This window comes from Panulirus ornatus, chromosome 57 (assembly GCF_036320965.1).
Source record: "Panulirus ornatus isolate Po-2019 chromosome 57, ASM3632096v1, whole genome shotgun sequence".
NCBI lineage: Eukaryota > Metazoa > Arthropoda > Malacostraca > Decapoda > Palinuridae > Panulirus > Panulirus ornatus.
Window position 1 is genome coordinate 29,679,574 of NC_092280.1, and position 14,338 is coordinate 29,693,911.

Consider the following 14,338-nt stretch of genomic DNA (forward strand, 5'->3'; position numbering starts at 1 on the left):
GGATGCTTAGGTTATGTAATTAAAGATAAATAATCACTGGGGAAGCTATTACACTCAAAATATTAGCATTTTCATGTACCCAATAACCTCATATTTCATATTGAGATTAGAGGAAAATGAAATTGTCATTAGAAATCGTAATCTTAAAAAAATATCCTAGGAAAAAATCCGCTTCAATTTGATGATTTATTCTTCATAGAATATGAGTAGAAAAATGAAGACCCAAGCAGCACAAGACAGCTGAAAATCCTAAGCTGAAGGACTAGAAGAAATTGCCCAAGAGGGAAACTTCACAACTCAAGTTTGGTGAGCATGTTGGGTCAAAGGCCATGGAACCTTGAAGGTTAGCACACCATGGATTGGCTCATCACTTGCTCTCTCTTCCTTGTGTGGCAAAGCCTTACTCTTGTATTGGAACATGAAGTCCAACTCAACTTTCCAGAGTAGGCCATGTTTAGGATGGGTGAAATCTACAGAGGTGAAATATGTTTTTTTTAAGAACTGATGTGCGCATGCTTCCTTGCACAAATATATGCCAATTACTAACATTTGGAGTATGATAGCATGGACCACAATGGTACCACCCTGTCATCATTCTAAAGGGTTGCAATGTTGAGTACGGTTGTATTCAAGTGATTAAAAGGTACCCTGGCAGTCATCTTACTTTTCCAAGTCTCCCAGTCATATGCTGTTAGGTGGAAGCATCATCGTTATTTAGGGTAGTAAGAGTAATGCTGTGAAAAAAAAGTTAAAAAAGAAATGGGGTCCTAACAACTTTTATGAAACACCTGATATGGTGTAAAAATTGTTTATGTTCTTTATATTTCTATAAATTCCCAAAATTACCTTGGAGGATTCATATTAGTAAAAAAGGTGTTTTTTAATTTGGTCAAATAGTATACATTTCCTTAGATGTGAACTGTTTCAGATTACAGCAATAAATATTTACGTGTGTGCTTGGGGTTGGTGTCAAATGACATTCTATTAAGTGGCAATTGTGAATTATCATATATTTTCATTTATTTCTTGTGCTTCAGTGAAAGCTGCTAGTTAAACAGCATTCAGAGTAAGCTGTTTGTAAGTGTGTTGTAGTGTCACTGTAAGATGGAATCTTATCTGCAAATTAACTCCAAAGTCTGGTTTTTCTGAGCTTGGGATGGTGGAGCACTTACTTTCAACCTTAGGTTTCATTGTCTGTACGACTAATGAGTACATTCATGCTCCCCCCCCAACCTCATATAACCTAATTTACATAAATACTCATCTTAAATCAGGAACCTATACATTAATCAACCGTAAATTGAGGAAGAACAGCAAGGTTGGTTTCAAGCCAGCTGCCCTGCATGGGACTTTGAGCAAGGGCTCATGAGAATGGTAATCATGACAGTGTGGAATATGAGTTCATGAAAGTGTTTATGAATGAATATCAATAAATGACAGCATCAGTATCATCACTATCCCCTCCAGGGTCAAACATCGTTCTGGCAAAGGAAGATGCGCACACACCACCAGCTGTTGGATATCAACAAAGATGGTGTAGTGTCCTGGGATGACTTTGAAGCTCTCATTGTTAAGTTCAAGGAGCTCGGTCACCTCACGCCGCAGGAAGTTGGGAAGTTCACCGATGCTCTCAGGGTGAGATATATCTAAGTTTACTGTACCTATGATTGTGCTGTAGCATCATCGATGCTCTCAGGGTGAGATACATCTAAGTTTACTGTACCTATGATTGTGCTGTAGCACTCATTTTATGTGATGTAAAACACATTAGAAAATGTTTTAGTTTCATGTAATTAACATAAATGATGCTGGAAGATCTTTAACAAAATGGTTTATAGTGTGAATGCACAACTGGGACGGAGCTCGTAATGTCTAACGTAAGGTTAAACAAAACTTCGTTAAACTCTTTGACTTCAGGTGCTGAAAACTTTATGAGGCTTTAACAAAGAGATGATTAACAAAATTTTCCCCAAGACATAAAGAAAGAAAAAATTTGAAACCGTTTAACAGCCTTTTTTCCATATCTCCTAATAAAGCTGAACCAGCTCAGTAAAAAGTTTCTTCTACAAAGCTGTAACACACTTTGCTCTACATTTATGGAATGGGATTAACTTGGTTTCTACAAATAATTGCCTCAAGATCAATATCCATACTTGCGTAAGACTGATACATATGCATGTTAATTCAGCTTCACTTACTTCTGTGAACAGTTATTCACATACAAGAATCTAAACAATAAAGGTTCAAGACAGAGCGTAAATCAACAGTCTACACTGTTCTATGACTGGTTACAACAAAATATGATCTCGGTACTCACAAAACGTTTGAACATTGCAGCACCAAAATCACAATAAGAAGCCACTCTTTTAATGTTAAGTACATTTCTCTTTTTCACTGCATAAGTTTAAGCATAATGAACAATAAAAGCCATTTCATCAACACTCTAGACGGGCAAGCTTTTATAAAGTTTGAACTATAACTCTGTGGCATGAACGCCAAGTTTAGAACTAGCAGAATCATGACTCTTTGTATACAGGCAAAGGGTCCTTGGGTATACTGGAGTTGTGACCTTATGTTCAAGCATGTGCCTACTTGCAGCATGTATGGGAGGAGGAGTGGGGTGCATCAGGTGACCCCTATGTCTTCATTGGGCAGGAGCAATTCCTTACCCAGATGGAACATGTTGTCAACACCAAGGACCTCCGGAAGAGAGTTGCCAGACCTTTACCCTATTTCTTTAAGGTATCAAAAATTATTTTTCGTTCTAAGTAGTCATAAATATTACATGTTATGATACTTCTTTTTAAAATTAAAAAACAAAACAAGAAAGGTTCCAGTGATATACACATGTAAACAGAATGACTATTTTTTCCTAATATTTTTATGTCATTTACCTTTTAAATCATAAACACTTTCTTTAAAACTGTCATATGTTGCATAAAGACTTTACCTCATGCTGCTGACTGTATGTCATATTATCTGAAAGGAGATTACTTCATGCAGGCTGTAGATACAGATGGAAGTGGGGAAATATCTATTGAAGAGTTCAAGATGTTCTACTCCTGCCTGGGTCTTTCTGAAGAGGTGAGTGTTTTATGTATTTTCTGAGTATTAGAACTGGCATCATCTACTAGCAACTGGTAGAGTTTTTCATTATTATTTTTTTTCCACTATAAGAACCACCTTTATTTTTTACTTGCTTTACTAAGACATTTAACCCACTGTCAGTGTTGAATTTAGAAAGACATTATGGAAATATAGCCCAACATTTAACCTACTGTAGTTCAGAAACACTCAGCATATACAAGGATGAAAGAGAATTCTTTACGACTAAACTGAAAAACAACCAGCAGTTGAATTGATAAACACATACAGGTGAGCTGATTTACACAATCCTTGTTACATTGTACATACTCTGTATCCATGGGTAGGCTGCTTCAAGTTTTGAGAGTTGGATATTTGAATGTAATGTTTGAGATTGACGACAAAAAGACAGAGTATCCAAAAATTAATCCCTTATGTGCTTCACAGCTACTAGTCTTTGTACAAAAGCTATGGAGTCATTAATCACGCACATCATCATTAAAGACATGACAAAATTTGTTTGACGATGCTAGAAGGCCAGATTGAGATGCTAGATTGGGGTCTAAACAGTCAAACCAAAGCCATATAACTCAGTTTTGAGAGGGTATTTGATAAAGGGACTCATGACATGTTGTTCTTTAGGTCCCCTTATCCATGGGCCCTTGCAGCTTCATGTGACAATATACCGCCTCACAAAAGGTGACGCTTCACTTGCAGTATAACCTCAAGCTGTTTCTTGTGGAGTGGGGTAGTGCCAGGAATGGATGAAGGCAAGCAAGCATGAATATGTACAAGTGTATACATATATGTGTATATATATGTCTGTGTATGTATGTATATATACACTGATATGTATATGTGCATGTATGGGCGTTTATGTATATAGATATATGTATATGAGTGGATGGGCCTTTCTTCGTCTGTTTCCTGACACTACCTCGCTGATGCGGGAAACAGTGATTAAGTATAATAATAATGAAATAATAATATACATATATGAGAATTTTCATCATATGGAAAACCATCCATTATGAACTGAGAGAAAAGTGTGGAGTAAAATTTTCTTCCAAATTGAATAACAAGTAGATTCTACTGTTTTAAGACTAGATATGTATACTTACTTGGGACTGTATCTTCCAGGCTGCAGCTCAGTCCTTTGCAGTCATTGACAGAAATTGTGATGGGAAATTGAGTATGAAGGAGTTTGTCAAGCTTGGCAGAGATTTCTTCCTAAGTGAAGATGAAACACGACCCAGCAAGCTCTTCTGGGGTCCACTCGCAGACTGAGCATAAGTTTTTTGGGCTTGGCTGATGAGGACCACCACACACAAATTATTAAGGTTAAATATTCCAAGATAAAGAATAATGCATAAGTCACTTTACTAATAAGGTACAGTCAACAAAAAAATAGTTTCACGTCACTTGCTCTTTAATATTTTGAAATTTAAGGATGAAGCATTTTGATATATTCTCATGGATGTCATGTACAATTGGAGGGGTAAGAGAACTTTCCTTAATGAGATAACCACATACTTTTATACCATATTCCTGTTCACAAGATAGGAAAACATACAATGGGATGGTTCAAGAAACTTCCCATAATGGAATTACCAGAGAAGTCAATACTGTATTCCTATGTATATGACAGGAAAGCATATAACTGGAAGGGTGAAGGAACTTCCCTCAATGGAATTACCAGATATTTCTGTCGTTTGTTGCTTGTTATATGCATTTCATGTGAAGTCTCATTATCATATTTGTGATTCATTCTCTGTAAGTGGTTGTTGCTAAATGGAATGCCTGCAACTGTCAAATAGTGCCAAGTTTGATTGATTGATACATGTTATAGATTCCTACCTTTTGAACATTTATGATTGTTCATGCTCCAATTCCTGTCATTAAAGTAAATTTACCTTGTAATACCAAGCAAAATACTGATGTCCTGATAATCAGCACATACTTGTCAACTTGTTCAAATGCTTCCCTTGGCAAAACTAATGAATTTTCTAACACTATTAGTCAACTTTTTCACATTCTTATTGTTTTCTTACATAACCAAATGATATATGGTAAAAGGCAACTCATGCCTTTGGCTTTCCAATGTTCTTGGTGAACATATTAAAATGAGTATCACCAAAGTGATTAACTGGAGTGACATTGCTTTTAATGAATTCCTTTGAACCCAAGAGTAGAAAAACGATTTTTTGTTGACTGTACACCCCATATCCTTTTTACATTGGAAAAATGTTGAATGATCTGTATGATGAATGTTATGAGTCTGTTATCTGGCAACCTTTATCCTATTTTCAGTGATGTACAGGAGACACAGTAAAATATGTAAATTGAGGTGCTAATCTGTGATCTGGAAAGGTGCTTCCTTCATTTTGTGATTTTTAATCATTATGATGACCCAATGAATCAACTGATTTAGAACGTGATTGTTTTAGGATATTGGTACATTCCTATACTGATGCTCATATAATATTTTTTAAGTGATTAAGCTTATCATTTTAACATATTATGATGGATTAAAATGAGGTATAGAATATAAATGCATCAAGAAAAAATCCATGTAGCTTGACAATAAGTACTGCAAGGGTCATTGTATGTGGTTGATAATGCTGTGCCTGCTGCTAAACCACTGACATTTAACCATATTTATCTGGCATTAATAGCACTACATGTCACTATTACCTTTTTGCTTTAAAAGTAATGGAAATCCGGTTGCTTGGACAAAACATAACTGTGATATGTATATGCAACTTCATTACAACTAGAAGTGTTCCTAAAAGCAAGATACATTTTATAGACCCATAAATGATACTGAAATACCAGATACATTACATGTGAAAAGTAATAATGCATATTGTAACCCAAACAACAAGATTTCACCTGAATATTTTTGTCCCTTGAAGCATAAACTGATATATAACAAGTTACGTTTTTAACATATCTGATTAATAGCAGATTCATATATCTAGTGTTTGTTAGCCCGAATGAGGGAAGGAATAGTGCAATGGCTTTGAAATATGTACAGTCATATTCTCAGGTACAGTGAATACTGATAAAGGCTGACAAATAGATTACAGAAAATGAATGTAAAAGGCTTCAGTGATTATGTGGGTGTTATCTGAATCCTTCTCTTTGGCTTCATTGGCAAGGCCCAAACAAATATCAGTATAAAAATGGAAAACAGTACCATATTTTTTTAAGATGAATAAATAAAGCTCTTACATGATACCAGCTGTTGTCAGTATTAACCCTTAAATGCTTGGAGTCATGTATGTATTTTGAAGCAGGTACCAGGAATCATCAAGTGAGAACTAATGCTCATGGGCTTTGTTAAGGCCTCCACTTATATTTTAACATTTGTATGGCTCTGAAGTGTTGCTTTGGTTGCTAGAAATGCTTTCTTGAGACTACCACTCTCTGGAAGCAATTCTAAAGTTTATATGTATGTGTAAATAAAGGTCAATGTACAAAAATATGTATGTAAATATGTAAATAGTAACCATAAAGTGGTGTCATTCTCAAATTTGCATGAAAGGGCTCACCACCTGCTCTAACTCTACCTTTCCTTCACAACCTTAGCCTGAGAATTTACACATAACCTTTAGCAGTATATCAAAAACCATAAAAGTTACAGTAGCTTACTTTTTTTTTTTACATATTCTATACTTTTACATTTCTTTTGTTTCATAAAGGAATACAGAAAATCTGAAGCCTTTTTTATTGAATGAACAATGGCAAGTCATGCAGCATTTAAGTTAAAGAATGTGGGTAAAACAATACCAATATAGAATATAAAACAAAGTGTAAAATTTCAGTGATGTAATATTTGTTGGTAAGTGTCAGTTTTCACTAGATAAACGTACCATCTTCATTCTTTGAAGAAAGTGGAAAATCATGAAAGACCACAAAAGAGAATGATTGGCAAATTCTTTGAGAAGGTGAAAAATCATGAAAGACCACAAAAGAGAATGATTGGCAACAGCATGTTTGTCAAGCTGTCTATATATAAATTTTCTCTTAATGATTTACATTAGATGAACTGTCTGATTTTAAAGGCATAGTTGTAAAAAGTGATAACTACTTTAGCATTACCAATTTTTTTGTTTAACATCCACTATAAATAACAGTACTGTCCAGCAGGATCCTGCTGAAATTTTCAATATTATCCCTTACAATGTAAAAGTTTTGTATCACACTTTTTATGTAGATTACAGTATTTAATGAAATACACTACAGTCTTTGATTCCTGATGCTGAATTAAATTTTCCAATGATGCCATTATTAAGTCATATGTGATGTAACGGACATTCAAAGCATAACAAAATATGCACAATTTTGCCTTAGCCAATCCATTACCTAGCATAAATGTCCATTACTTAACACTTTTGCACACAAGATGGTAAGCTGTCCAGTATCTGAGGTGAACAAAGTATGTCAAATGTTTGTAAATATTTACTATAATTATAAATTTGTCCATTGACAGCATGTGGGGTAAACCATGGAAAGGTCTATGAGGCCTGGATGTGGATAGGGAACTGTGGTTGTGGTGCATTTCACATGACAGCTAAAGACTGAGTGTAAGCAGATGTGGTCTCTACTCGTCTGTTTCTTGGTGCCACCTTAATGATGCAAGGGGTGGTGATGCTGTTTCCTGTGGGGTAGGGTGGCACCAGGAATGGATGAAGACTAGCAAGTATGAATGTGGACTTGTGCATATATATGTATGTATATATGTATATGCTGATATGTATATGTATGTGTATGTGAATGTATGTATGTATTTGAGTGGATGGGTCTTTCTTTGTCTGTTTCCTGGCACTACCTCACTGATAAGGGAAATGGCCATCAAGTATAATATAAATAAATAAATAAATTTGTAACACTATTTTGGACTTCCAGTTTTTAGTACAAGCATTTATTCATAAGTCATTACTCTGTAATGCAATATAAACCAAACAGTCAACATTATACTTATATCATCATTACAGTGAGGTTGTTGAGATGCTTACTACCGGTAATGTATAAATGCTTATAATAATTTTCAAACTGTGGCAGGCTTTACATGTTTGTTTACATGTGCCTGTTTGTAAGTGATTTGCTTTATAACAATATATACACCACAAATTAATTCTCATACCAACATCATTATCATGAAGCAAGTTCGTTGAGATGCATAATACTGCTAGCCTGTACATGTTTACAGCAATCATAAATTGTGATTTTTGGCCTTATGTTTTCTTCACGCATTTTCTCCTAAAGTATTGCTCTGTATTTTATACACCAACATCACCATTATGAAGCAAGGTTGTTGATTGCCATCATAAACATTTATTACTGGTGTAACATGGGAGAGAGGCGAGTCTTACTGAACATGAGACATGTTGTACAGCCAGATAATGTGCAGGAAAGGTTCATGCACCCTTCAATCCATATCATGTGCCTTTATCACTAAGCCAACAGTTAGATTCATGTTTATCAGTTACTGGCCTCTCAACTAGTTTTCTCCATTTATTCCTGTACTTATTCTCCATATTTTTTTTTTACAATGCCTAATGAACCCGGAAATTGATACTAAAGACCCAAGAATGGATTTTTGGTGAATTTTTAAAGCTATGAATGCAAGATGCATCCAATGTGGACCAGTCTAAGTATTCTAGAGGATGCATATTAACTTCTGTGCAACACGGTTAATGTGACTGACCACTTTAAAAGCTGCAGCTGAAATTTTTCAGTTGCATTTGCATAAAATGCACAAAATGCTTCAACTAGAAATTAAATGAATGTATTTTCTGTTCTATCTCTCGTATGGAGTGAGATACATTACCACAAAACACATCTTCACTATAACCTTGATAAACCTAGATTCACCTCAACCTTGACAAATGCATCTGCACTACACCCTCAATATACCTAAATGTACGCCATCCTTGACTAATGCTTCACCCTAAACAAAAGCACATCCATTTTTTCTTCAAAACCACTATCTTATCTATCTATTCATCTACCTGTATCTCTGAGGCCTGTTCCCTTTGGGAACTCCCTCAAGGAGCCACAACAAAAGCTTCCATAAATGTTGAACTCCAGTAACACTTTTTAGCCTTTTAGTGCCTCATCCTCAACAGTCCACTGGCAGAGTGCAAATCTAGTGCAAACTTTTCCAAGGCTCCTACTTAACGTTCCTGCCTCTTCCATCTCAGCAAGGCAGCATCTGAAGTACATGAGAAGTTTTCCAGGAAAAAATTTTGCTTGGCTCCTTCTAAAAAGGATAAAACTAGAAGGAAGAAATAGCAGCACCATGCTCCTGCCCTTCCTTCCCAGTTGCCTCGTGTGACATGAAGTTGATCTGAGGGTACTATTTTTTCTTCCATCCACAATTACCAGGAAGAAAGTTATGAAAAATCATGTGGAATTTACTTGTTTATTTGTATGATACTGTAAAGGGATTACCATTTTACCTATTTTCAATCACTGATATCTTATAAATACTTCATAAAAAGATGAAGGAATTCATTTGAGAAGGAAACCGACAGGGTTTGTGGTATGACCTACAGCTTAACATTAAAAATCCCAAAATTTAAGAAAACTCTAAAAAAGTACATTTCTTTGTAAAAAAAAAAAAAAGAAAGAAAAAAAGAAGCTGCTTATACCTGACAGCTATCTGTCATATCCCAAGGTAGCTCCTGTACATGTTCACAACAGCCCAGCACACAATCACTTATGAAGCAAGCTTCTCATTTTTGAATTTGCATGTCATTATCATTCACAGAAAGGTAAAAGAAAAGCACGATGAGAGGCAGGATATCATCAGGTATGATCAAATAACAAATGCTATTTTTTTCAGTCATCAACTAATTACTGATGTCTGGAATGAAGTAAAAGGGAAAACCTTTAAAACTGAGTTTGTTCAACACCTAAGTATTTTATATATTGAATCCTATAGTTTTAACAACTTTAGGATAAGCCACTGGCAAGTGAAGTTAATTCCAGAAGTGTATAAAAACTGCTATCATATGACTTTTTACAAGCAATCACACTTGTAATAAACATTAAAAATATAATACTAACACAATACTGTAACCACACAGCACTATCCACTGTTGACCACTTTCCAAAGAGTGCTGGCACCAACCTAAATTACAGAAAGAACTCATCTTTACATGAGAGTGATGGTAATAATAAGAATTCCACTACAAATGTCCATGATGCATTGGTGGAACCTAAACCCAAAAAATGACGTGGGATACGAATGAGAAAGGATATAACTGAGCCCCTCATAGGAAGAAGGTTCAAATATCAATATGACGAAGCCAAGCGTATCTAGCAAAACAATTCTTATCATATGCAGTCATCATTAACATTTTCAAAGAAGATGGCATATATGAGTAACTAAAAATCCCAAAGTTCATAAGTAACTGCATCATCCCCCTCCATAAAATCACTCATCATTATATTAACTAAGGTGGAAGGTACCACACCACCACACTCATCTTCACTTCACTTTCATTGAAACTAAACTCACTTCAAGTTAGACATATACATCTTCACTTCAACCTCAAGAAATACCTCTTCACTTTACTACACCTTTGATTAAGCTTAAATCACTTCACCCTTGACCATTGCATCATCACATCACTCTCAACAAAAAAATCTTCCCTAAATTCTCAATGCCATATTTTTTACCTGAGCCTTATATGTAAGATCACATGTCAGCTTCACCGCACCCTCAAGTTCACTGTAGTCCTGACACCACTGGTCACTGAACTGACCCTTCTGGGATATCTTTCCTATTCCTTCATCTTTGCAACACCTTAGACACCAAGTGCTTTGACCACACCAGACAGGCCAAAGGTCATCTTCACATGCCCTTGACTTGACCCATAATATGTCAAAAAGATATTAACTTTATCCTTGAAATGTGCATCTTCATTACATCACCTAATTTCACTTCATCCTCAACTAACACACCTCTTCACCTTTGACAAGTACACCTTCACTGCACCCTTAATGGCACTGGCCTTTATTGAAGATTAATTTCACCAGGCCTTCATGGGTATAGCCACATGCATCATCATTAAACCAGGGTTAGAGTGATAATTGTTGGAGAAAAACTAAAAAGTAAAAAATAAGCATAGAAAAAAAAAATCTTCCATCTGCAGCATGGAAGACTTCAGGATCCAAAAGTACTTATATCACAACCAAGCTATAAGATCTTTAATTACTTGCAAATATTCAAAGATGTAATGAGCCAAATATTAAGTTTTGAGTTACGTGAAGTAAAGACTCTCAGGTACCTGTAGAAGAGGAATTTATTTTGTCAAATATCTAAGCAGTGGAAAATGATATACACTAACCTGAAAGTTTTCAAGTCCATACACAAGCTGCAGAAAATGCTATTGTCTCCTCTTCAGCAAAAAGAGAAGACAAAACCTTCTGAAAATAGGGTTCTTTTCAGCTTACTGCAAGGGAACAAAGACAAAAGTTTTGGTTTACTATTGTTTGAAGGATCAAATAGAAAACAGGATATCTTTCATTAACCCTTTCACAATCTTTGTCATGAGATTAACAGCCACAACGAAAACTTCTAAAAATGAGAAATCTTGCCACAATTTCGAGGCTACAATCTGGATAAGGGTTGAGAGAGAGAGTGAGGAATATGTGGGTACCAAATGCTCTACTGGATAATAATTCTGTTACCCTACAGATATAACAAGATTAAGCAGTGCAGAGTTTATGTCAATGTTGCCATACTTGCTAATTTCTGGTGATATGCATATGCGTATTTTTTCTTACTTGATCGTTGTTTCCTGGATTAGTGAAGTAGCACCAGGACCAGAAGAAGAAAGGCAGCATCTGTTCACATCCATTCTTTAGCTGTCTATGTAATGCACTGAAACCACAGCACCCTAACCACAACCAGAACACATACCTTTGCAGGGTTTAGATAGTTTTTAAAGATACTGAGAAAATCAGATAACCATGTCAGCTCAAGGGACGAATGCATAAGTATGGTACTCTGTGTATCACATTAGTTCCAACTAGCACACAAAAAAATCTACCAATAAACAACATAAATTTGTAAGAAAGGCATCATAAGCACCTGAATAAGCATACATACAGTGCCACCCTTAACTACTTAAAATTTTGGCTCATCAAGCTATGGTCTCATTGTCTTTTGCAGTAAGTGATATTATTAGCATACCCTGAATAAACAAACAAAGATTGATGTACTATACAGTAAGGATAGAAGGCAAGAATTAATTCAGGGTATGAGTATCTATTTGAGGACAAAATGATTGAACTGCACCCCTGAAGGAAGACATCCAGCAGAAAATCCCAGAGAGAGATGGACTGAGGTCATCAAGAGCTTCCTGAGATGAAAAGGGAAGACGGTGAAAGTTGAAGAAAACAATGAATATCAGGGCAGGAATGAGTGGAGAAGATTGAATGGGAGACTGGTAACTGGTGTCCAGTGAGAAGGGTGAAAAATCCAATTACAATATAACTGCTATCTGTAATTTTTCTGAACAATGAGCTAACAATCAATTCATATATGGACTTAATATACAAAGACAAACACTCCTGAAGAAATATGCATCAAATTCACCAAACAATACAAAATGGTAAGGAAAATGTTGTTATAGTATAAAAGAGCTCAATAAAATATGAGGAACAGCATACTTAAGAAGACAAAAATATAATCAGAAAATTATCATCATACTTTGTGAACTCAGGTAGTTTATTAGAGACAATGGTCTCATTTGACAAATCAACTATGTGCACAGCAAGAAAAATTTGCTACACTTAGAGTATATGAGCTTCACATTTACACAATTGGCATGGACTGAATATGTGTACGAGTAATCTCAGAGGCTGTGGGTAGTAGATCCACTCCATGGATAGGAATGTGATTTATGATAAAAGAAACAAAACGAAAATACCAAAGAAATCTTTGCCTAAAAACATGAAAACCCATGAAAAAATTCAAATGTCTGAGAGATCTTTAACTGCTAACCTAAGATTTTTATACTCAGCTTGAAAAAGGAAATGCAATTCACCCATATCTGCAGCATCTTCACAATGAGGCACTTCATTTGACTACAACAACCTCCAGTTCATGAATTACTGAATACTATGCCTAACTAGAACTAACCTGAGGATCTAGTCATGAAGCAGAACTCTGTGGGCTGCAGAGATTTCAAAATCTAGCTTTCTAACTTGACTACTGGCATAACATTCAATGCAGTGTGTTTAATGAGTATGTACCTGAGGGGAATTATTTGGTTCTGACAGGTCACAGAACACTGACTGTATAAAATTTAAAAATCAGAAATGTATGAGATTAAGAACTGAAGAACTTTCAAGCTATATTTCCCAACAGGCAGACATCCTGATTTAAACGCAAAAAGCTGCTGGTTCCATGAAGTATGTCTTGAAACGTGTGTGCTGTACTGCCCTAAAGCATGTAATATGGATACACTACTAAAATATCCATTCTCCACATCAGCATGCATGTCTTTGAGCATAGAGGCAACTGTCACCAGCCAATAGATACAGAGAAAATATGTATACCTAAATGGCTGTGATGAAATAAAATTACAATATAGTCTTTTAAATCACACACCTGAAGACTTTGAACATGAAGTTGTCAAATATCTACTTTCCATGTATGGACTCTTCTTGGTTAAAAAAAATGTTGCATCAACTAAAAAGCAACCAAAAATCTCATGAATTGCTTCACTGAAGATTTTTATAACTTTTCAACTAAAAAATAAAAGTTGTTATCACCATAGCTCATTCAACATTACATCTTTCATCCCACCTCAGTTTAAGAATAACAGTTTTTGGAAATAATATAATACATCACAAATATATAACATACAGTTATTCACAATCATTCTTGTTAATCTGAGCGAAACTACTGCTGCAAGGCTCATCATAATTGTAGGTCTTGCTTAACCTGGTTCACTCGTTCTAGCAGACCTGAAAGCTTCTCACCCCTGAAAATATTAATGAACTGCATTATTAAAAGAGACAAATTATACATTATCTAAAAAATGATGAAACGATAATGCACTACCAAAAATTACAATCATACAACTAATCATTTTTGTTTCACTCCTTTCAAAATTTATATTCAGAAGTTTGCCTTTTCCTACATCAGTGAGTTATCTCAGGAACTAAAATCCAAGGCTTAAGGAAAAATCCTTGCTTTGCTTCCTATACTCCTATTTTTGAAAAATCA

The 14,338-nt window shown here is 35.3% G+C and overlaps 2 protein-coding genes across 3 annotated transcripts in view; one reads left to right on the forward strand and one right to left on the reverse strand.

The window, feature by feature from the left end:
- CBP (sarcoplasmic calcium-binding protein) overlaps positions 1-6,324 on the forward strand; it is a 32,410-nt gene extending 26,086 nt beyond the window's left edge. The window contains exons 4-7 of the mRNA XM_071694956.1: positions 1,468-1,635; positions 2,599-2,742; positions 3,004-3,084; positions 4,225-6,324. Coding sequence (XP_071551057.1) covers positions 1,468-1,635; positions 2,599-2,742; positions 3,004-3,084; positions 4,225-4,371 — 540 coding nt within the window. The 3' untranslated portion in view covers positions 4,372-6,324. The remainder of the gene's footprint in view (positions 1-1,467; positions 1,636-2,598; positions 2,743-3,003; positions 3,085-4,224) is intronic.
- Positions 6,325-6,800: 476 nt separating this feature from the next.
- Positions 6,801-14,338, reverse strand: part of mbo (Nuclear pore complex protein Nup88) — a 28,929-nt gene continuing 21,391 nt past the window's right edge. For both annotated transcript variants that reach the window (XM_071694946.1, XM_071694947.1), the window contains exon 14: positions 6,801-14,093. In XM_071694946.1, coding sequence (XP_071551047.1) covers positions 14,030-14,093 — 64 coding nt within the window. In that variant the 3' untranslated portion in view covers positions 6,801-14,029. The remainder of the gene's footprint in view (positions 14,094-14,338) is intronic.